The sequence below is a fragment of the Grampus griseus genome (genome assembly GCF_964374135.1).
Source record: "Grampus griseus genome assembly, chromosome: 6".
NCBI lineage: Eukaryota > Metazoa > Chordata > Mammalia > Artiodactyla > Delphinidae > Grampus > Grampus griseus.
The window spans coordinates 84,274,025-84,299,106 of record NC_139000.1 but is presented as its reverse complement, the minus strand read 5'-3'; the positions used below and the strand labels follow the sequence as shown (position 1 = coordinate 84,299,106).

Below are 25,082 nucleotides of genomic sequence, written 5' to 3'. Positions count from 1 at the left end.
AATAAAGCAAGATGGATAAAGAGTCACAACTAGTTACTCGATCATGTCATTTCATGCAGGGTGGTCATGAAAGATCTCTGTGAAGAAGTGACATTGACCTGATTGGAATAATAATAATAATCTCATGTAGATTTCTGGAAGAATAGCACTGAATTCAAGGAATAACACTGCAGAGGCCAAAGGCTCAACAGAGGAGGAGAGGGAGTGGGAAGAAGTTTAGGTCAAACAACTTTAGAGGGAACAAACAACAAGAACAAAGAGTCAAAGTTGAGAGCTTCCTTGCCCAATACAAGCACCGACTTGCCAGCTTGAATACCTAGTGCAGACTGTTCCTGGGTCAGTGAGAGGAGATGAGGTTGGAGAAATACTAGAGACCTAGACCTTGTAGGTCCACTATAAACTCCACTATAAGGAGTTTGGCTTTTGCTTTGAATGAGCTGGGGAACAACTGAAGCTTCCGAGTAGAGACATTTCATGATCTGAATAGACTTTAAGAAGCAAGTGTGGAGGCAGGGACCAGTTAGGAGACTACTGTAATAGCTTAGGCTAAAGATGATTTTGGGTTGGATCTGGATGACAGTGGTGAAGATGGAGGAAAATGAAAAGGTTGTTGGTCAATTTTGAAAGTAAAACTGAAAGGTTTACTCATGGGACTGTGGGAGAAGTCAAGAATTGCTTCAAAGTCTTGTCTTGAGCAGTGGAGAGAATGGAGCTGTCACTGGCTGAGATGGAAGGAGCTAGGCAATAAGAAAGTTTAGGGGAGAGTAAAATGAGGGCTTCTGTGTTTGACACGCTATGTTGACAATGACTCTTGGGCCTCCACGGGGAAATGTTGAGGAAGCAAACACACGAGTCTGGAGCTAAGGGAAGCAGCCTGTCTCAAAACACTGGAGTCATCTTTTCCTTTTTTCTTTTATTCATCATTTCCAACCAGTCACTAAATATGGTCAATTTTGCCTCAAAAAATCTGTCTCACCTGACCTTCTTTCACATTCACTGCCACCTTGATACAGCACAAGCACTTCCCACCCGGGGTTCATTGCAACCTCATCTTACTCAGTACCTCTGTCCTTCCTCCCTTCCATCATTCCTAACAATTGCCACCAGGTTAGTCTTAAAACTCTGATACCTTTTCATTCATCTGCCCCCAAAGCTCCCTGAGTGTCTATGTTTCCTTAGCAGTAGTGCTCAGACTCCAAGGTATAGATGAAATCACTGGAGACAGTCATAAGTACAGATTCACAGGCTCCACTACCAGGGAATCTCCTGCAGCTCCAGGAGCAGCCCAGGGAACTTTATTTATGAAATAACCCAGGAAGTTTGGTTCAAGTTTAAGATACATTGTTGTATTAGACAGTGTCTGTCCATATGGGGTTCTCACCTCAGCTTAGCTGGCGAGTCCGTGAAGGACAGGAGTGATCTCACACTTGGTCTGAGTTTCCTCACCTAGAGTGGCACAGTGCCAGACACACTGCGGAGAGACAATGACTAAAAGAGTTAGTTGCACAAAACTTCATGAGTTTCTTTTCAAGAGCAGCTTTTGAAATCCTGTGGTACCTTACCTATGCTCACAGATATTAGATCAATGAATTCTCTCTTCTGTGTTTTGATTTAATTTAGTCAATATGCTTAGAACTCCAGGAGTCTAACTCTTCAGCTACTAATTTCCTAACCCAAATCCCAAGTCCAAATGTGTGCTTCCCAGTGGGATGACCACATTCCCCTCAGCAACCAGACCTGTAAGACCCAGGCATTGAATCGGAGCCATTTCTAAGGCAGGTGTGGAAGAAATCACTCTGTTAGTGCCCAATTCTTGTTCTACTAATATTTTTCCCAAATTACTAACTAACAATTTTCTACTAGTTAATGAACACTTACTAGTTACAAGTCACCGTGTTAGGTATCTAATGTCCCCTAAATTCTACATGTAGGTAATATTTGTTACCCAGATTTTATGGATTAAAAAGCTTGAGTGTCAGAATTGTTAACTAACTTGCGTAAAATGTCTGATTAGCCCATGGAAAAGCTGGGATTCAAACCCTGTCTCTCCCCAGTGCTGGTGGCCATAGCCTCCTCTGGAGAAATCCCCATTCAGTTACTATCAGATTTCTAGGAAAACTCTTTGAAAAAGTTGCTTTTACTTGTTTTTTTTCCACTATTCCCTCGTGTTCTCCTTCATTCCCTAAAATCAAGTTTCATCCACCATTTTTTTAACAAGGTCACTCAGCCCTCATTTTATCTGACCTTTCGGCACCACAGGACATGACTGATCACCGCTTCTTCTCAAAGTGCTTTTACGTTTGGCTTCACACTCTCCTGTTCCCCATTGTACTCCCTGGGGCTCCTTCTCTCTCTAAACTCACTCCTTAGGTGATCTCATCTAGTGCCTTGATGCTAAATTACATCTCCTGATTTGATATTTTCAATCCCAGTCTTTCTGTGATTTCCACGTGTATGTATTCACTTGGTTGTTCAATGAGCATCACAAATTTAGCTTGCTCCAGGAGCGCTTCTGATTTCCCACCCCCAAAACCTGGTCAGATTTGATCAGAAAAGTCAGATTAGAGCCTGGAGCACTCCAAAGGCAATAGGAGAGGGAAGAAGTTTCAGTTCCCCAACATTGTGCTTGGCCATTGGTGGGGTACGGTTCAAAAAATTAGGCATAAATGGAATCATGAGCATCATTTATGTAGAGTAATTCCATGACTCACTTCCACAAAACATGAGTTCTCATTGAGCCTGTTACATCACGTCCGGGAGACTTCTCTACACATAACATAAGATGGATATTTTATTTAGAAGCATCTTTTTGAGACTGATTTCATGTGGAGAGAAAAGGTGGGCATTGAGAAGAGGAAGGGATAAAAGCTAAGTGACTCCAGAGCCTGATTTTATACTATAATCCATGCACACAGATGTAATATAAGGATACAATGTCAATCTCATGGTCTTAACAACTGAAATAAAGACTGGCCTCACGGGAACTAGAACTGGACCAATCAATGTAAAATGAGGTGCCTCTATCCCTCCTTCAAGGAAGCATATGGTTACCTGTTGCTTCACTTTTTATCCTCTGTGGACCATAGGGTTTTCCTTAGCCCTGCTTCCCTCTCTTCCTCTCTCCAGCTAAATTTGTTCTATTTGCACATGGCCCATCCTGTCATCCAGCCCTGACTCAGCCCCCCACGTTTCAGTCCATCTCTGTGTCTCCTGGTTCAAATCTCAAAGAGAGAAATCTGATTGGTTAATAGACAACAATGGGTTGGCTGACCTTGAGTCAGATGCTTATATCTGTGGCCAGTGAGAGTGGGACAGTGTTTTTCAAACATGGATATCTGGACTCACAAGATCCATGAGCTTGGGCATTTCCCAGTGAAAGGGACTATTTTATAGTAGGTTTCAACCTAGTGCAAATTCTGTAGTTACAAGTTGCAAAGGAGAAAGTTTATGTTTTCCTGATATGCACTTCCTGAGAATAAACTTTACATATGATGATTAGTAAAAATTAAATAAATAGGAATCAAATACTTTGAAATCAAAGCATCAAGGTTAAAAAAAAAAAGGAGAAAGGATTGAAATTAAAAATAAAGGAAAGAAAAGGTGGAAATCAAGAGGAAGAGAACAGAATGCATCAAATGAAATATTTCCCTGAGTGTGTGTTCATTTGAGACTAGTGAATCAGTAAGGAAAAAATGAATTGGGGTTTTGGAGAAACAAAAATGCAAAAAGGAGGGAAAAAAGGGAAAATATTAGTTGGATTATAGCCAGTTTTCCAGCTCCAGACATCTGGAGCCAAAACAAGGAAAGGTGAGGCACTGTCCTTTGCTGCAGCTCTTGCCTCCACGGGGGCTGGTTACTCAGGATATTTACATTAAATTAACGTGGCTGGCTATGGCTGTGTTCAGCACTTGGATACGCGGTTAAATAATCAGTGTGGTTTGACTGCTGGTTTCTTTACTGTGGTTGAATAATTGGCGTTGTCTTGGTTGCAGCTACTTTAAAAATGTGTATGTGCACTTGTTTCTCTTTTTTCTCTCTCTTGAGCAATTTTGACAAGCCCTTGGCAGAAAAGTGGCTGACTGGCTTTTAAAGGGATGCTTTTTCTCCTTGTCATTTATGCTTCCCCAGATGTTTTTCAAGGATTTGAGAATCTTAGAGACTTTTCTTCCTGGGATCTAGATGAAGCTATGTCAGGAAAGAATTCAGTTCACTTCTTTTGTTTGTAGCAGAGATAAGACTGAGCCTAAGGGCATCTGTGGTTTTCCAGAAATGGACTCCCCTTTTCGAGTGATGATTCACGAGGTCCTCAGATCCACCATGAGAATGGGAAAAGACAATTACAATGACCCTTGGATAAAACAACCCTATGGGCGGGCATTTTCCCCCTGTGCTAGTCATTGCTAGATGTCTAAAACCTAGAAGAGTCCTCGATATGTAGTAGGTGCTCAATATTTGGTAAATAGAGGATAGTAACGGTAAAAATTTATAATTCAGGATTGACGTAACTTCTATTCCAGAAATTTGCTTCATTTAGTCATTTTGTTGATTTGTTTAACAATTGTCAAATTACCACAAGCTGTCCTGCCCTGGGAAAGCCACTCCTCTCCAGATGGCTCTGTCTCTTCTCATATCCCCAAACCCAACCATGACTTCAGGCAAATGATGATCAGGGCAATTAATCCTCTCTCAGCAGCAAACTGACTGGGACAGGAGCATCAGGAGACAGCACAAGTCAGGGACAAACCTCAACCTGACAACAAATTCCAATGATGTATGTATATAAGTCATGGATGAAGCCAGAGTCTTTAACGGCTACTCAGAAACTACAGGTTCTCAGGGTTCCATAGGATAAGGAACCCAATGCTCCAAGTTTGAAGTCACATACAGAGAGGAAACTAGTGCTTCAGAGTGGGAAGTGGGAAGGAAAGAGCAAAGCGTTGTTTTTCAAATATGTCTCATCAATAATAGGGTATGTTCACCTCTACTAGAAGTCTAGAATATGCATTTTATGTATGGGAGGATTCTTTAGAATTCATTGATCTTGCTATTTTAATAAGAAGTCATTTCCCTTTATAAAAGGCATTCTTCAACATCTTTTTTAAGAATTACTGACCAAGTGTAGGGAAATTCCCAGGAAAGGTAAACCTCTAAGCCATCACCCCTACACTGTGCTGGGTGCTGTGGAAGCAAGGTGGGGTGATGGCCAGGGAGACAAGCTTAGCAGGTCACTTTCTGGGTGTTCTCACTTATTAGTTTTGGCTGATGTCAGATCACTTAACCTTCTTCAACTTAAATGTCATCAATCTTTACCTTATTAATTTTCTGAAGACTTAAATAATAATGTTTGTCTTATATATAACAAGAGAAAGTAAAATTAAAGTTACAATGAGGCATAATTTTCATCTATCAGATTGGCAAAGATCCAAAACTTAATAACATGTTGCTTTGGCAATGATGCAAGCAGACAACACTCCCGTACACTGGCACAACTTCTATGGAGAACAGTTGACCTATTGAAACAGCACGTAAACCAGATGAAACTCGTTTTGCCTCCTTAAATAGGTTGATTGATTAATTAAACCTTGAGTTATTTTAAAGAACAGCACTGTGCATGTGCAAGTTGGAAGCCCACGTCTCCAGGATGACCTGGGAACTAAGAATCCTCAGTCCACTTAACTCAAATAGAAATGCTGCCACCAGAGTCCTTTATGAAGCAAGAAATACTTCAGTAAAGAAAATCTGACTTCCAACAGCACAAGTAGCTTATATGGACCTATTCAAGACTAGCCAATCATCTTCCAACTTTGAAATTCCCCCAACCCTTTAAATTTCACCCTGAATCCTGGATCAAGGAAATTTAAATCCTGCCTCCTGTCTCCTCGCCGGTCAACCTCACAATAAAGCTCTTTCTTTTCTCAAAAGCTGGTGTCTTGGTACTGGCTTCTGTGCACATGGGGCAGTGCTCTGTAACACTACCATAAATAGATGGAACAATCTTCTATCACAATCTATCTATCACAATTGATCTATCATAATTTAAAATGTACCTCCTCTTTGATGCAGTAATTTCACTCCCTAAACTGTATCCTCTAGCTGTATTAAAGTACTTATGAAAAGATAAATATGCAAGGTTATTCACTGCTGCATTGAAACAACAAAAGATCGAACTTTAACTGCTAGTCAGTAAGGGACTGGTTAAATAATGTATGAAACATCAAAAAATGGAATACTATGCACCCATCAAAAGGATAAGCAAGATATGTCAGTGCTTTATGAAGTGATATGGAACAGTGTCCAAAATATATTAAGCGCAAAAAAAAGGCAAAGATCATTGTTTAAAAAGATTTATTTTATATACATATATAATATCTCTGGGAATGCATACAAGAAATTGATAACAGTGGCCGAGGGAGGTGAGTCCTTGGGTACAAAGGTGAGTGGAGGCTTTCTGGATATAGTGAACTTTTTTATACCTTGTATGTTTTGCACTATATACATATATTTCCTATTCAAAAATACATTTAATAATCTAAAAAAAAACTGGGAAAAAAAAAACACTGTGAAAGGAGCTTCGGTAATTAAATGTATCAATATATCCATGCATGAAACAAAGGTCTATAGCATAAAGCCACCCATCACAAACTCCCCTCATTAGAAGACTATCGGAACAGAGTGCTGACCCAGGTAAGAACTCAATAAATATTTCTGTGATGGATAACTGAATTATATGAATGATTCTATTAATATAAATGGTTAATCATTGAGGGAAATGTGTACAATCTTTGAATTCAAATAGCATGTATGGCCTCAATTTATTTTTTTAATGAACAAAAAAGGAATACTAAATATGGAAGCTTTAAATGAAAAGATTCAACTTAACATCCCTTCTAGGTTAAAACAGAATGCTTCCAGAAGATTTTCAGGGCAGTTAAACTATTCTGTATAATAATAGTATGATATAGATTGGTCAATACATGACATTATACATTTGTCAAAACCCATAGAATGCTCAACACAAAGAGTGAACCCTAGTGTAAACTATGGGCTTTAGTTAATAATAATGTATTGATATTGGTTCATTGATTGTAACAAACATACAATACTAATAAAATATGTAAATAAAAAGGGGAACTGGGCAGGGGGAAGGGGGCGGGGGATATGTGGGAACTTGGTACCTTCCAATCAATTTTTCTGTAAACCTAGCAGTACTTATAAAAAATAGTTTATTAATAATAACAACGATAAAAGAACAAAGTTGGAAGATTTTTTAAAAAATACTTCAGGACTTAGGGACAGGGCAGGAATAAAGACGCAGACATAGAGAATGGACTTGAGGACACGGGGAGGGGGAAGTATAAGCTAGGACGAAGTGAGAGAGTGGCATGGACTTACATATACTACCAGATGTAAAATAACTAGCTAGTGGGAAGCAGCCGCATAGCACAAGGAGATCAGCTCGGTGCTTTGTGACCATGTAGAGGAGTGGGATAGGGATGGTGGGAGGGAGACCCAAGAGGGAGAAGATATGGGGATATATGTAAATGTATATCTGATTCACTTTGTTATAAAGCAGAAACTAACACACATTGTAAAGCAATTATACTCCAATAAAGATGTTAAAAAAAAATACTTCAGCTTCCCGGCACATATAGTTAGGCGCTCAGTAGATATCTTTTGGCTTCAACTGAATCAAAACCAGTGAAAAATGAGCAGGTAAGTGTGAAAGCAGCTTTAAAATGTAGGATGAGTGTGAACTCATCTGTGATATACTTGATAGAATCCTGGGATACACATTTCATTAAAAAGCATTAAATAGTTTGTAATCTTTATTAGTCAATAAGATCATAGATTTTTTTCCCCAAAATACTCTATGCAATACATACTTTTAGCAATAAAGACGTAAGCAATTCTAATGTTAACAATTCAAACCAAATTGTTTGAGAAGCGTTAACCACACACTGTGGAATTTTACATTAGCTTGCTGATAGATAATTTTGCAGTTGAAAGTTTTTTTGTTGGGGGCGTGGGGTGGAGAGGGGAAGCCTATTCCTTTTATATAGATTTTTACAAAATAAAAAGCAAATTCTTAAGACAATTGATAAGTTCTCTAACAAATTATGTTATTAATATTTAGATAACAGTTGATCCAGGTTTATGACATAGTTACAAAAAAGTTTCTTCTTGATATCAACAGTGAAAAACCAGATTTTAAAACAAGGCCTGGCATAGCTTTGAAACATTGTATAATGCCCACTAACGAATTGGCCCCAATTATGGGAGAACTTAAGATGCTATGTCCAAATGTGTATAAGGCGCTACCTTGGAAAAATTACTTTTTGAGGAAAACTGTACTGACTGCCAACCGCAAGCCACAGAGAGTAAAGCGTATTGTGCCTCAAATGATCTATTTGGATTTTAAATCTCTGTTTCATTAATATCTCTCTTTCAGAAAGTATGAAAGTCAAGTTTCCTGAGAATTGGAGCACCTGCTGATTCTGTGAGATTTCCTCTTGTTGAAACCCAGCCAGCATCTTTATCTCCCAAAGCAATGGTGTGGAGCTTGCTTCCCACCCCCTGGAGAACAGCTGCTCTGTCTGCTCTGAGCACAAGCTGGGTCGTGCTGTCACTTGGCATCCTGGGGTTATTAACGACGTTCTTTGAAGAATCAGAAGTTTGTTTCTTACATTTTTATTAATCTTCACACAGTGGTGAGCCCTTAAGCTCCTGCACCTAACACTAATTAGCCTCTAAAACCAAATAAAATAACTAGTATCAACTTCTCCAACGACCTGTGGTGAAAGATCAGGTTACTTTTTCAATCCATCACATAAAAATAATGAATAAAATTAAAAACGTGTGTATGCTCTACCATGATCTTAAGGTCCCAGTGTCTTTGTGGATATAAGGCTGCCATCACCTTCCTGAAGGGGTGGGGCAAAGCGATCTCTATCACCTCTTTATCAAGGGGGCTTTGTAAAGATGATGTGAAATGATAGAAGTTCATTCAAACTTAAATGCAACAAATTAACTGATTTTTTCTATTCAGGATCGAAAAAACACCGCCCTGTCAAGTTCCCCAGCCTATTGCACTGCTGGCAGACATTTATCTGCTCAAGGTTAATGCTGTTGGTCTCCATATTCTCTAGCTTGGAAAAGTTCGTATCTGCAGAGAAGACACCATATCACCCAACTTAAATGATACCTACAAAATAGAAGTCCCCAATTTTTATTATTGGATTCAACAGCCATAAAATTATTCTTCCAAATTGTTATAAAAGTATCAAGTATGTCACTCTCACATTCTCAGGGGCCACTGAGGAACAGTGCATGGACCAGGACCAACTCATGGAACGCGTTGGTAGAGCCCTGGCACAAAGGACTCTTTTCTTCCGATGACACTCTTGGTTTTCCTTCAGGGGCTTCCTCTCTCTCACTCCTAAGGTACATGGGTGCACGACCTAGACCAAGTGAGGTTCCAGCACTTTGCCTAGAACTTTTTGGGAAAAAAGTACTTTTGGCAAAAAAAGTATTTCTATTGAGATTGCTAGAATATACACAGCATCTTTCTTACGTGTTTTTTTTTTTTTTTTGTATTATTATTGGAAAGATTCTCAGTAGTGGGCTGGGACAAATGGTTGTATTTTACATTTATTTTACATTTTAAAGGTGTAGCTACATCAGCTTCCAAAAGGATTTGCATTTCCACCAGTAGTGTTTGGAGATATCCTTAGAACTACTGTCACAGTTCTTCCACATTTTAGCCAGTCTAGTGGGTGTTAAAGTGATATCTCATTGTTTTCTCATTTCCTTTGATCTGACTACTAATTAATTTAAATATTTTTTCACTTGTTTGTTGACATATGGATTTGCACTTCTGTGAACTTTCTGTTTACATCTTTCCCCATTTTCTCTTAGACTATCTTTTTCTTATAAGTTTATAAGAGCTCTTTGCTTATTAAAAACTTGGTCTTTTGTCATCTACTTTATAAATGTTCTTTCCAGATCTTGGTATGTCTATTGACTTTGTCTCTGATTATCTTTTCCATACACAACTTCTTAATTTTTTATATAGTCAAATATGTATGTTTTTGTTCCATTATCTTCTGATTTTCCAGTCTTGGTTATAAGAGTCTTTCTAAATTCTAAGATATATGGCATAGCCTAGATTTTCTTATTTGATTTTTATTTTACTTTTTATATCTAAATTTCTATCTGGAATTTGTATTTTTATAGTTCCTCTTAAATGGATGGCCAGTTTTTCCAGCGTCATTTATTTAAGAGACCACACTTTTCCCACTGATTAAACCATAACCTTTGTGAAGTAAATATACGACAAAGGTTATGGTCTAATCAGCACCATACTGATTTAATTATTAAGGCTATATCATATGTTCTGATACCTCTCATTTCAGTTTTGTAATTTTCTTAGGTATTTTTAGTCATTAATTTTTCTATATGAATTTTAACATAATTTCATCCAATTCCAAGAAGAACCCTGTTGAGATTTCAACTGGAATTGCATTAAATTTATGTATTATTTGGGAGAATTAGCATTTTATTTTGTGGATACTTTTCTATATATTCAGATCTTATTTTCATTCTCGTAATAGTATTTTATAACTATTCATATGGGTCTAAAGTCTTCCTTATAAAATTTATTCCTAAATATTTTATATCTTTTGTCACAAATATACAGAAAGTATTTTTCCAGTTTTCTTTTCTAAGTGTTCATGACTAGAGTACAGAAAAGTTCTTTTTATATTCATCTAGAGGTAGGGACTTTACCAAATTTTCTCATTGCATCTAGTGATTTTTTAAAAAAGCATCTCGGGTTTTCTAAGCATGCAATTATTCCATTAACTATGTCAGTTAGGGATGGGCAAGTTATGCTGTAGTAACAAATAATATCAACATTTCAGGCGTTTATCACAACATAAGTTTTTATTTTTTCACTCATGCAAAAACTGCTGTGGGTCCAGGACAGCTGTGCTCTAGAGTATTGAATTTGCACCATAGGCTGTTTTGATCTTCTAGTCCCACCCCCATCCCTACCCCCAAAACAACTGGAGGCTTCTAGGTTCAGCAGGGCAGGGAAAGAGAGGGCAGGAGGATATAAATGCCTCATCTTAAAAGTGCTGGATGTCACTTCCAGTCCCAGCCCACTGGCTAGAACTGGTTACATCATCCTGCCCAACTGCAAAGGGAGTCTGCATGGCCAAGAAAAGGTGAGGACAACCTAAGTATTGACCAACACTAGTAATGTTGGCCATGTTTGCTGAGAGAATTTTTATATCTTCTTTCCCAATTTTTGTGTCTATCATTACATTTTTTGTTCTTATTATATTTGTTAAAACTTCTAAGGAAATACTAAGTAATAATGGCATTGACTGTCCCTGTCATTTCCAATTTTAATTCAAACGGCTCTAGCGTTTTGTAACTTTGGTTTCTGGTTTCTGTATGTTTTACATCGTGTAATTAGTTTCTACCTATTGCTCCCTTGCCTGGGGTTTTTATTAGCAATGGCTGCTAATGTCTTTTCAGCATTGTCTGATATGATCATATCTTTTTCTCTTTTAATTTATTGGTACAGATTATGTGGCTACATTTCCTGCATTTGGATCTCTAGGATAAATCCCTCCTGGTCTTAGACTGCTATTATTTTGAAACTTTGATGTGTCTCAATATTATAGTGTCTGCATCTGGGTGGGTGGCACCCCAAACAGCTCATCCACTCAACCACTGACTCATCTGACCGTGAGAGCCAAGTGCACATGATGAGAAATCTGGGAAGTCAGCTGCCAGCTGATATTACAAAGAGTATGTGCACACAGAGAGGATGGTGTTGACGTTACATGTATTATCCAAGGAATAAGGGTTCTGTAGGGGCCAGAACCACTTCTCTGACAAAGAGACAAACATACTAAAGGCCCAGATTAAAAGCAGGATGGCAATGCCATGACTGATGCTCAGAGAGAAATGCCAATTTGTGTTTATTCGCGTGCACGTGTGAGTGTATGTATGTGTGCCTGCATGTGTGTATGTGAGTGCATGCATATATATGTGTGCCTGCATGTGTGTGTCTGTGGGTGAGAGTGCATGCACGTGTGTTTGAAGGTACAGGCAGGAATAGATGGGGGTAAGTATTTGGAACTGGTTTTCCAAACTATTACATCCTGTAGTTATGGTCATGACCTTGGGCATTCTCCTGAAGAGTAACTGGAAGTTTTTAACTGGAGTAGTGATTTGGTCAGACTTAGCAGCAGCATGGAGGATTACTTTAGAGGAGTGATTCCAAAATGCTGTCCAAAGTTGCAAAAGCTTCCGAAGTTTCCCTTGTGTAGTAACTTTCTGTTGAAATGAGAAGAAAAATAGGACAATGTATTAAATTCTTTAAAAGTCTAAATGCATTCAATTTAAAGGCCTCTATTCTCCAGTTATTTCCACCCTGCCTTTGTGGTTTCAAAGTTCCCTTTATTTAATAAAACACTAATGTTAATAGTTGGTAGTAAGGATTTTTTAATTTGTTTGTTAATATTTGGCAAAATTAATAAGTTAGTATCTTTTTTCAAAGATAATCCAAATTTTTTTTAAAAATGAACTGATCTATGAAATCCCCAAGTCTGGGAACCACCGGCAGGATTATTTAACCAGAAATATACCTTTGTAATTTTTTCCCAAAATACGCACCCCTGGGCCTTGGGGAAGAATTCAAGTGTAACAGAACTTGTACAGGTATACGTATTTTTCAAAAGCCTCCCAAGTGATTCTGAGACACTTCCCAGGCTAAGAACCTACGATTTAGAGAAAGAGTTGGGAAACACCGAGTGGTCAGCAATGGTGAGAAACTCTAAGAAGCCAGGGCAGTGGGAATACAGGAAGGTTGGATGTGAGAGACTTTTTCTTAGATGGAATTAATAAGACTTGGAATGGTCCTTGAGGGGGTTGTAAGGAAAGATGGAGTTCAGGAGAAGGCCTCAGATCTTCAGCTATGGGCATGACCCAACTTGTTGTGCATGAATGGGGTTCCCATCCATACGAGATTCCCATTCTACTTTGTTCCCAAGAATTCATTCCTCTTAAGAAAGCAATGGAGAGATAAAGAGAAGACTTGTAGAGAGAATGGGGTAGACCTGCAGGATATGAAGTAGGATTAGAATTCTAGAGTAGATGTTGTTTGGTTTCCACTGGTTGTCTGCCACCATGTATTCATATTTTCTAGTCATAAAAACAAAAATAAATAAAACAGGTGAGAGGACACCTATGACTTAAGCCTTCAACTAAGTGGTAAGCATCCTAGCCACCCCCCCAATGGCCAGCTGACATATTGCAAAGTCCCCAAAAGGGCACAGATCTGCTTCTTATGGTTTTCTATCTGCCATATTGCTAAGCACCAAGAGGTAAGCGGTGCTTATCATGTACCTTTTGTTCTTTCACTGAACCACTCAACACTCTGGGAATATCATGTTCTCTTTTAAGGCTTCAGAACTTTTCCATATTCTTTAACCTCTCAGGGTCTCTGTTCCCTTTTCTATAGTATAAGTGGTTTTGACTAGTTCTGAGTTGGCTAATACAGAAGATAAGAAATAAGTTCTGATCTTTCACGCATTCAGCCTATCAAATCTTTTATTGACTGCCTGTGATGGGCCATCAGTTGGATATGGGATGTGAAGAAAAAGGAAGAGTCCAGGTAGATCTTTGACCCAAGTAATTGGGTATGATGGAAAGTGTATATGTGATTATCTATTGATGCATAACAAAACCACCTCAAAACTTAGTGCCTTAACACTACATTCTTTGTTATTTCTCGTGATCCTTTGGGTTGACAGGGCTAAGCTGTGCTGTTCTTTCATGGGGCAAGACCAGAACTAGGGTGAGGTGAATGAAGTGTCTAGGGTACAAGATATAAAGTGCACTCACTCTCAAGGTCCCTGCAGCATCACGATGAGAGTGAGTATCCCATTAAATTTTGTACCTGGTGCCTCACTCCCCTCACCCTAGTCCCAACCCTGGGTTGGGGTTTCTCTCATGTGCTTTTCTTCAGATGGCACCTGTGGAGTCATCTGAAGCTTCCACTGGGCTGGACATCCAAGATGTCTTTTTCACTCACATATCTTATGCCTTCCTCACTCACATGGCTGAAAAAGCTGGGAGCTGCCCAGGCATCTCTTTCTATCTCCATGTACCCTCTCCACATGGCAAGCCTGGCCTTCTTTGCAGCATGGGAGTCTCAAAGTAGTCGGATTTCCTACATGGTAACTGGCTTCTCCAGAGCAAGCATTCCAAGAGGCCCAGGTAGAAGCTGCAAGGCTTCTTGTACCCTCTCCAAGAAGCCCCAGAGTGTCAGTCCCTATCACTGCATTCTATTGGTCAAAGTCACTAATGTCTGCCCAAGATTTAAGGGAAAAGATGTTAGACTGCCTGATCTGAATAGTATGGATATAAAGGGATGAAGGAAATTGATGGAGACGAATTTTGGAGAATATATACCACTGAAAGACCAGGCAACAGGGCTTCCCTGGTGGCGCAGTGGTTGGGAGTCTGCCTGCCAATGCAGTGGAGGCGGGTTCGTGCCCTGGTCTGGGAAGATCCCACATGCCGCAGAGCAACTGGGCCCGTGAGCCACAATTACTGAGCCTGCGCGTCTGGAGCCTGTGCTCTGCAACAAGAGAGGCCGCGATAGTGAGAGGCCCGCGCACCGCGATGAAGAGTGGCCCCTGCTTGCCACAACTAGAGAAAGCCCTCGCACAGAAACGAAGACCCAACACAGCCATAAATAAATAAATAAATAAATTAAAAAAAAAAAAAGACCAGGCAACAAACACATTTTGGGGGTGGGAAATCAGAAGTCCTCTTGGGGTAAGCTAAGTTTGTGATGCTCATTGACCAATCAAGTGAATACATACACAGAGAAATCAGTGAAAGACTGGGATTGAAAATATCAGTGTAATTTAGATGTAATTTAGAATCTAGGCACTGGATGAGGTCACCTAAGGAGTGAGTTTAGAGAGAAAATGAACCCTCAGTGAGTACAATGGGGAACAGGAGAGTATAGAGTCCCAGAATCCAAATGAAAAAGCACTTTGAAGAGAAGCGTTATCAGTCATGTCCTGTCGTGCCGAAAGGTCAGATAAGATGAGGGCTGAGAGGTGACCATGGATCGGGTAGAGCAAAATTTCAGTCATCCTTGATGAGAAAAATGGTGAGATGAATCTCAATTATAGTGAACTGAGGGGAGAGCAGACAAAGTGAGTAAAAGCAACTTTTTCAAGGAGTTTTCATAGAAATGGGATAGTTACTGAGTGGGGACTTGAGGTCTAGGAAACATTTGTTTTGTTTTAAGATACAACAAAGTATAGCTTATTGTAGGTGGATGGGCATGATACAGTAGAAAGGGAGCTAAAAAAACAGCAGAAGTAATTGCAAAGAACGTCTTGAGCAGGTGGGAGGCAACAGCACCAAGACAGACTGGAAACACAGGAGGTGGTGGTCGATGAAATGACATTCCAATTAGAGATTCTGAATTGGAGACTTTCGAGGTAACACAGTTATGGTAATACCTAGATCTAGGGTACGGTTAAGAGTTGGTGCATGAATGTGAGAAGTCAAGGAACTCAGAGGTTGGTTGTCATGAAGAGTAGTGTGGAGAGAAAACCAGTGAGCCAGATGCGGAAACCATGAGGAAAAATGCACCCCTGAGGGAATTAAGCCCGAATGCCCAAATGCACCAGGGATGGCGCTGTGCTGTGTCCACTGGACTGAGATAGAGTTGTGTGCCCTGAATGTCCTCCCCACGCTGTTGCCTGTTAGTGTTGACCACGAGGGGAATTCTGCACCAGATCTGTAAGTGGCAGCAGCATCACATTCTTTGTAAGCTCTGAAGGTGGGGGAGGCCCTAGCGCTGTGGCAGCTGGCTCCCTTCCTTGCTGATTTAAAGCTCCCCTTGGGTCAGCACCTGACCTGAGCTTCCCAAACTCCTGCCACTTTCCTACATCAGCTTCTCTGAGTCCTGGACAAAGTGCGTATCAGCTCGAGGTTTGAAGGTGCCAGCTTCCCCTACGAGTCACCCCCTGTGGCACTGAGGTTGGAAGTGATGAGGGAGATGCAAGTTCCAGTTCACTCCAACTGGTTCCAGTTTTCCTCACAGGTTCAAGGTCCAGCTCTCCTTTCCAACCACCTGTCTGGCCAACCCCAGTGAATTCAGGCTCAAAAACAGACACAGAAGCAACAGACTGCACCGCCTACTGCCCAGCTACCACCTTGTGGGAGGTCCCCTCTCCATAATAAATCCTTCACCTGTCTTGCTCATGGACTCTCCTTTGTGGTCAAGCCGTGGCTGATACAGCATCCGCTGTGATGGACCAACTTCTCCTCTGCGCCCAGAGTGGTACTGTTACTGAACCAGGTTCATTTGCCCGACATGCAGCAAGGCAAACACTGAGATGCCAAGGTTTGCAGCAAAGGGCTTATTCACAAGGCAGCCAAAAGAGGAGATGGGAGAACAAATCTCAAATCTGTCTTTCCGAAGGAGAAGGGCTCAGGGTATCTATGGGATATAGCTGAGCTGTGCGGAGAGTGAGGAAAGGTGATTGGAAATAAGAAAAAGGGGAGGTAATCATCGTTTTGCACAGGCGCAACTAAGCTGCAGGCGTCTTCGTGAGACAAGTGTTCAGAAAATGGCAAATTAGCATGTTCTTAGGGTGGAGTTTTCGGCTCTCCAGTATCAAGAGGTCATGCAGCAGACACTTGAGCATGCTCAGTTGGTGGATGGGTGGTCTTAACCAGTCTTTACCAGCTAGAGCTCAAACTGGACACAGTTGACTCCAAGTTCCTGAAAAACAGCTTGAGCAAACATCTTATTGTTTAGGCTACATGACACTTGAAGGACATGCAAATTTTTTGTAGCAAAAATTAAAGCAAGCTTGGTCAGTGAAGGCAGATTATCAGTTTAATGGATCTAACTGATGTTGACAATAGGTTTCAGTGCTGGTTATGTACCATCCTTGAGAGAATGGAGGAAACAGCCACTCAACTCATTTTATGTCTTCTGCGGTTCCCAGGAGCAATCCTAGTTGAGGGTTTCCTGGAGGAAAGGTCAGTAGGCGACTGTTGGAGTAGCTGACAGCCATTTATAGAAGCTAGAAGTTTCCAAGGAGGAGAGAAGAGAATAGTTTGGAAGTGGGAACAAGGCAGGAACAACAGCCTGTGTACCCCACTTCGAGGGCTGGTGGGAGGTGGGTTATGGAAGAAAAATCAGCCAGGACTGAAGAGGGCTAAAATGGAGGCTGTGCCTCAAAAGACCAGCTGGGATTTGTTTTCCCAGGTTTACTGAGATATGATTAACATATAACATTGTATAAGTTTAAAGCATACGATGTGACAATTTAATAAACATACATATTGTGAAATGTGTACCACAGTAAGGTTAGTTAACACATCCTTCACCTCACATAATTACCATTTTTTGTTGCCGTTGTTATGGTGAGAACATTAAAGCTCTACTCTCTTAGCAACTTTCAAGTGTACAATACAGTAGAGTTAACTATAGTCACCATGCTGTACATTACATCTCTGGAACTTATTCATCTCATAAGTGAAAGTTTGTACCCCTTCACCAATATCTTCTCATCTCCCCCAACTTTCAGTCCCTGTCAACCACCATTCTACTCTCTGTTTCTATGAATTTGGTTAAGACTCCACATACAGGTGAGATCAGATCGTATTTGTCTTTCTCTGTCTGATTTATCTCACTTAGCATAATGCCCTCAAGGGAATCCGTGTTGATGCAAGTAGCAAGATTTTCCTTCTTCTTTTTTCCCCCCTATGTCTGAATCATGCTCCATTAGATACACGAACCACATTTTATTCATCCATTCTTTGTCTATTGATGGACACTTAGGTCATTTTTCTATCTTGGCTACTGTGAATAATGCTGCAATGACCATGGGATTGTAGATATCTCTTTGAGATAGTGATTTCATCGCCTCTGGATAAATACTCAGAAGTGGAATTGCTGGGTTACATGGTAGTTCTATTTTTAATGTTTTGAGGAAACTCCATACTGTTTTCCATCGTGGTTGCACAAATTTACATTTCCACTAACAGTGTACGAGTGTTCCCTTTTCTCCACACCCTCACCAGCATTTGTTATCTCTTGTCTTTTTGATGACAGCCATTCTAACAGGTGTCAGGTGATATCTCACTGTGGTTTTGATTTGCATTTCCCCAATGATTAGTGATGTTGAGCATCTTCTCATGTATTTCTTGGCCATTTTTATGTCTTCTTTGGAAAAATGTCTATTCGAGTTCTCTTTCCATTATTTAATCAGATTGTTTATGTTTTTGTTATTGAGTGGTATGAGTTCCTGTTATATTTTGCATATGAATCCCTTATCAGATACGTGGTTCGCAAATATTTTCTCCCATTCTGTAGGTCCCAGCCAGTTTTACTTAGAGCAAGAATGTGGAGATCCAGCTCAGAAAGCAGGCCGGGAACATGGGAGATTTTGCTGAGAACAAACTGAGAGCTCCAGGGGAAGTGGGGTTTTGGGGGGTGGGGGTGGGGGGAAAGCTCACGATGGGAATCATGACTTAAGCTTAAGTCAGCTTAAGGGATGTACAGAGTGATATGGGGATTAGTGTCTGGGTGATGAGAGATGGCTTGGAGGTCTGGTGGCTATCAATGAAAACCTGGATGTGAGGCAAGGTGGTACTCAGTCTCTGGGGCTGAGGGGGGAGGGAGCTCATTCCTCCTCCTATCTCATCATCATAGCCTCCTTTTCAGCCTTGGTCTTTCTGGCAGCTGACAGCCATGCAGGCCTGAAATGCCATGAGACTGGGGTCCTGAGGTGACCCCAGAGCTCTCAAAGCTCTCAGGCCTTGCTGAAATCTTACTGAGAGCTCTATCAAGGCCAGGATGAGGCAAGTTTTTCAAACAACAACAACAAAACATGTGGACCTCTGGAATAGGTGTTCTCAAAAGTTGGTTCCCAACAGGCAGCAGCAGCATTCCCTGAGAACTTGTTAGAAATGCAGATCCTTGCCCCTCACCCTCACCCCAGTCCTCCTGCATAAGGAACTCCAGGAGAGGGCCCAGCAATCTGGGTTTGAACAAGGCCACCAGGCGAGTCTCACACTCACTAAGGTTTGAGACTCACTATTTTAAAGGAACTCAACAAAACATTGGCTTAAAATGCAGCTGACTGTTGATGTTGTTCTTATGAGCCTAAAAATCACAGAGTATTAAAAATGAAAGGACTTTTTCAAGTGTCCAATCTGGCCTTGAACCTTACAGGTGAAGGGTCCATGCCCCAGAAAAGTATTGTGGTTGGTTTGAGCCCTCCTGGCAGGACGGAGATTACAATTCCAAATAACCAAACCAAAGACAAAAACAAACAAAAACAAAACAAAACAAACAAACAAAACAAAAACAAACCCAGAACCTGGGAAATGGTTGTTCTAATGAGCCATACAGTTGCAGCCTTTCTCTCTCTCTCTCTCTCTCTCTCTCTCTCTCTATATATATATATATATATATTTAATATAGACTGCGATTGTTGTTTGTGTGTTTTCCATTATTCAAGTCAGAGCAACAGGGTCTGTCTCACTTCAACCTGGCTCTTTTGAGGTTTGTTTGGTTTAGTGTTGTTTTGGGGATTGCAGAGGTGCAGCTTCCTAAGGCAGACCCTGAGCCTCTGAGGAATGCAACAGGCTCCGCAGGAACAGGAGGCTTTTCTGCCGCCGAAGTCTGCAGACGCTGTGTCTCTATTCTAACTTTTGCCATTCCCATCTCACCGGGCCCCCGGGGACAGGCAGACAGCCGAACTCCGTGCGCACTGGAGCCCCGGCTCCCTCGGCTTCTGGAGAGGAGATTTAGCCTTAATTTTTGTGACAGATGGAGTTGATAGTCTCTCCACGGAAAGGGGAGGAAAAAAGCGCCAGTTTTTGACAGGCCGCAGACGCCGGGTGCCTCTGGTGGTCGAAGGCTGCGTTGCGCCGCAGTTAAGGTAGTTCGCAAACTCCCACGCCTGGATCGCAGAGGCTGCTGTACCTGGGCGGTTTCCCTTAAGCCGAGAGAGATTGAAACATGCGCTTTAATAGAAACCTTGGAGGGTACCAATTTATCCCCTTCCTCTATGTTGTGACTGCGGCCAGATGGTACTGCTCAATATCCCTAAAGATTTTTAATACTATTACTGTTTTTTCATCGCCGTCCGTGTTAGAAACTTATATTCTTTAAAAAAAAATTAATTTGGCTTATTGGATTTCTGGCTTGCAATTGGCAATGATGTCTGACCCCAGGGCCATACTTGTCATTGGCGACAGGGTGCTGGGGGGTGAAGGGGTGGTAGAGAAAGGATTTGCAAATATCTCATCAGTATCTCCCTAACTAAAGCGTGTGCCTCTTTCTTGTGTGCATTTGGATTTTTTAAGTTTAAACATCCCGCATCAAATTCTCTGATTTCTCTCCTCCCCCTGTGATGATCAGGCAAGATGCGGATCTCGAAAAACAAACAATTCTGAATCCAGTAGAAAGCACACATGGGGGCCAGGGACAATTAATAAAAGTACCTAAAAAAAAGAAGAAGAAGCACCAAACAAAAAGGACCGTGGACGAGCCGGTTGCAAACAGCTGCCCCTGAGCTCTGCCCTCTGGTTCTGTGCTCCAGCAAGGGCTCCATATCCGAGCCTCCTTAAGAGTAGGAGGAGCTCCCGGGCCTCTGTCAGGCTCCTTAAGCCGCTCCTTTCAAGCCCTGAATGCCTGAATGTGAGCTGCCCACCACCCTCCCCGCCCTCCCCCACTCCGCAACCCCACTCCAGCGGCTCGTAAAAAAAAAAAAAAAAAAGTTTCAACAACAACAGGCGGGACCAATAGCATCTCGAAAAGCCGGGAAAGGGGGCCGAGCAAAGGGCGAAAGAGAGTGGAGAAAGGAGAAAGCGGGCAGGCTCGGAGCGCGCGGGGCCAGGGCTCGGCGAGCCGGAGGAGCGTTGCTAATGTTTTTGTTTGTTTGCTTTTCCATGCATGCATAATGAGGGGGCACCGCGGCACCACGCGGGGGCTCCCGGCCCACTTTTGTATTTAAAGCCTCGCTGCGAGCGAGTCCGCAGCCGGGCTCAGCGGATCCGCTCCCCGGGCTCCTTGTCACCCGAGAAGCCGCCGCCGAGGGAAGCCCGGGAGCCGCTCTCCGGCCGCGCTGAGTTTCCCGTTCTCCCCGCGCCGCCCGAAAAGAGCTCCCCGGAGCTCGGCCGAGGCCGGGGTCGCCGCGGGCGGAGGGGGAGGGGACGCGGGCGGCCGGGCCGCGGGAAGGCGGGCAGCGCCGGGACGCGAGCCAGGAAGCGGCGCGATGCGAGAGCCCGCGGCGGCGGCGGCGGCGCGGCGCTGAGCCTGGGAGGAAGGAGCCGCCGCGGCCGCACAACGGATCTGCAGGCGCGGAGCAAAATGCACCCACGGCGCCGCGCGGTCCCGCAGCCCCGCCGCGACCCCGCGGCCCGCAGCCCCCCGGGGCGGCAGTGAGCGCCTCCCGCCACTGCCGGGGGCCGACCGGAGGGGTTCTCCGCGGCCTTGCACTTCTAGGAAGCCCCTGCAGTCCCAGCGAGAGCCGACCTTCTGCAAGCAGCGGGGCACCAGGCAGCGGCGCGCATGGATTTATGAAAACACTCATGCAAGAAGTTGGCAGGACTGGGGCAAACTTTTCCGCCGGCTCCGCGTCCGCCGCTCCCCGCGCCTCGTGTCCTTTCCGCTCCTCGCCCGGCGGCCGCCGCTGCCCGCGATGGTGGCAGGGCTGCTGGGCGGCGGCGGCGGGGCCCGCGGGGGGACCGTGCCGGGCGCCTGGCTGTGCCTGATGGCGCTGCTGCAGCTGCTGGGCTCGGCGCCGCGGGGCTCCGGGCTGGCGCACGGCCGCCGCCTCATCTGCTGGCAGGCGCTGCTGCAGTGCCAGGGGGAGCCGGAGTGCAGCTACGCCTACAACCAGTACGCCGAGGCGTGCGCGCCGGTGTTGGCGCAGCGCAGCGGGGGCGACGCGCCGGGGGCCGCCGCCGCCGCCGCCGGCTTCCCGGCCTCGGCCGCGTCCTTCTCGTCGCGCTGGCGCTGCCCGAGCCACTGCATCTCGGCCCTTATTCAGCTCAACCACACGCGCCGCGGGCCCGCCTTGGAGGACTGTGACTGCGCGCAAGACGAGAACTGCAAGTCCACCAAGCGCGCCATTGAGCCGTGCCTGCCCCGGACGAGCGGCGGCGGCGCGGGCGGCCCGGGCGCGGGCGGGGTTATGGGCTGCACCGAGGCCCGGCGGCGCTGCGACCGCGACAGCCGCTGCAACCTGGCGCTCAGCCGCTACCTGACCTACTGCGGGAAGCTCTTCAACGGGCTTCGCTGCACCGACGAGTGCCGCACGGTCATCGAGGACATGCTGGCCGTGCCCAAGGCGGCGCTGCTCAACGACTGTGTGTGCGACGGCCTGGAGCGGCCCATCTGCGAGTCGGTCAAAGAGAACATGGCCCGCCTGTGCTTCGGCGCCGAGCTGGGCAACGGCCCGGGCAGCAGCGGCTCGGACGGGGGCCTGGACGACTACTACGACGAGGAGTACGACGATGAGCAGCGCGCCGGGGGCGCGGGCGGCGAGCAGCCGCTGGACGACGACGACGGCGTCCCGCACCCTCCGCGCCCGGGCGGCGGCGCTGCTGCGGCGGGCGGCCGCGGGGACCTGCCCTATGGGTCCGGGCGCAGGAGCAGCAGCAGCGGCTGCCGCTCGGCGACCCGAGGCGCCTGGACCCCGCTCGCCTCCATCTTGCTGCTGCTGCTGCTACCGCTGCTCTTTTAACACTCGCGGCCCCCCGCCGTCGGCCACGGGAGGGTCGGCGCCGGGGCACCTGTGGCTCGGGAACAGAGGGGTGGTCGGGGGTATTTTCCAAAACGTTTTCTAGGTGGTTTCTGCCTAGCCGGTCTCCCCGCCTTGACTCTTGGCACGACCTTCGCCTCCTCTCCCGAGCAGGACTTTTTGGACATCCTCCCCTGCCCCCATTCCGGGTTCCAGACACTCCCCGCAGAAACCAGCCTAACTCCGGACCCCCGACATGAAACGGGCCTGGGAGGACGGAACCGTAGTCCTGGACTCCGAAGAGAGGATGCTGACCAGTGGGGTCTTAAGAGTTTCAAGGGACTGGGTTCGGAACAGGGGTTTTGAAGGAGGATTTATATTTGCAGAGGGGCTGTTTATTAGCGTTTCTCCTGCGAGGGGGGGAAAAGTGCCGGTAATCGACTTTTATTGTGGCCAGTGAAGACATTGCAATCGTAACCAATTCATTCGTTTAGTCTTGGTATCCGCGCCCAGAATCCTCAGTTTTTTTGGGGGGGTGGGGTGGGGGGCGGGCGGGCAAGCATGAGAGGGGTTAATTTTCCTTAATTAGTTTTGGGTAAATTTTAGCCCTTAATTTCATTGCCACCACTCTGATCTCTTAGCACATTTCTTAGGATTAAGGATCCAAAAATTCTGATCTAAACAGTTGCTAGTGGTGTTGAACAATGCAACTTTATATTTAAAAGAGCTCTGCACTGCCATCTATGAAAGCCTCTTTATGATGTTTGTTTTGTTGTCATTATCTTTACATCAAGAAATTGTACGTACAAATATGCGGAGAATATATATTGCCTCTGCTTTTATCAGGGCGCTCACCCCTGGTACTTCGTATATAAAATGTATTAAAACTGGGGTTTGTTACCAGTTGTTGTATTTTGTATATAGAATTTTTATAAATTGTATGCTTCAGAAATAATTTATTTTTTAAAAGAAATTAAAAAACTTAAATCCGCACCCATGGTACACCTTTCCTCCCTGAAATGTAAAGAATCCGTTTGTCACCAGGGATCCAAAACCACAGTCCGTTGTGAAGTGTGCTCTATCTAGAACAATTTTGAAATGTACAGTGTATTTTATAGATTTGAAGTTAACATTCTTATTTTCAAGAGAATTTATGGACGTTGTAGAAATGTATAAACGCATTTCCAAACTGCCTTAAACATTGTATTTTTATAGACATTGTTTTTTAAAAAAAGAAGTCCTATGTTTTAAGTAACGGTGGCTTTGTGTATTTTTTTGTTGTTATTTGATTTTATTAAAATGTGTACATCAGTAAAGAGTTTTAAATAATGAATATGGTGTAGTTACTTTCCAGAGTTACATTGTGGTTAACCCAATAATGGGTGAGGAGGGGGGTGGAGGAGCCACTGGGAATCTATCAACCATCAACTGAAATTAAAATACAGTACAAGACAAGAAATGAGGGCTATTATTTCTGCCTTCAATATAATGAACAATTAGACATCTGTAAATGAGGCAGCTACAAGATATAATTTGACTGGTCTCCATTGATATTTACGTTTGTGGAGAGGCTTCACATCATTTGGGACTAACCCAGACATTTCTTTCCCCTCCCCCTTTCCACTGGGACCCTCCCCTTGCCCCCCACCCTCCGGAGCGTCCTCTCTGACTATTAGACATTCTCATACAATCAAACATGCCAATAACATCTGTTATCAATAGGTCTCAGGAAACCTGGGAAACTCAACTTCAAAGTCATTTTCGCACTTTGAGTAAAAAAGTACAAAATTTTGTTACAAAACATTCGGGCGGGCAAAAGTAAACATACTGGGGAGAGGAACAATTACCAGAACTTGTAATATTGTTGTGAGGAGTTGTTTAGCAGTGGGCTGAGGGCTGGGCTCCTGCCAGAGCTACTGATCTACACTCAAACGCCCTTAGATAAATAATTACACTCTTAAGCTGTGTCGAGTGCTGATACACTTGACCTTGTAAATAGAAATGTTTGCAGTAGGAATAAACTCCGGCATTGGAAAATCTTTTAAACATTAACACAAAAGAGAGCGCTCTGTCCTCTGGGGATTTGAGTCTGAACCTCGCCAAGCTAGGCACTTGCAAGGGGGAAAAAAAGTTTATTTATCTTCTATTCCTGGTGTTTATTTAAAGCTTTTCATTTTAAACTCGGTGATTGGAAGGCAAGTCAGGAGTTTAAAAGTCACCACAAATAAACTTTGTCTGAGGGGTCGACAGATTAGCAAGATCTCGTGTCTC

General features: G+C 43.7%; 1 protein-coding gene across 1 annotated transcript; it reads left to right on the top strand.

Annotated features, from left to right (window-relative positions):
* Nucleotides 1-21,539: 21,539 nt before the first annotated feature.
* Nucleotides 21,540-24,144, top strand: GAS1 (growth arrest specific 1). Its single transcript, XM_082657202.1, has one exon. The coding sequence runs from the start codon at nt 21,768-21,770 to the stop codon at nt 22,812-22,814; it is 1,047 nt and encodes a 348-aa protein (XP_082513328.1). The 5' UTR covers nt 21,540-21,767; the 3' UTR covers nt 22,815-24,144.
* Nucleotides 24,145-25,082: the final 938 nt, after the last annotated feature.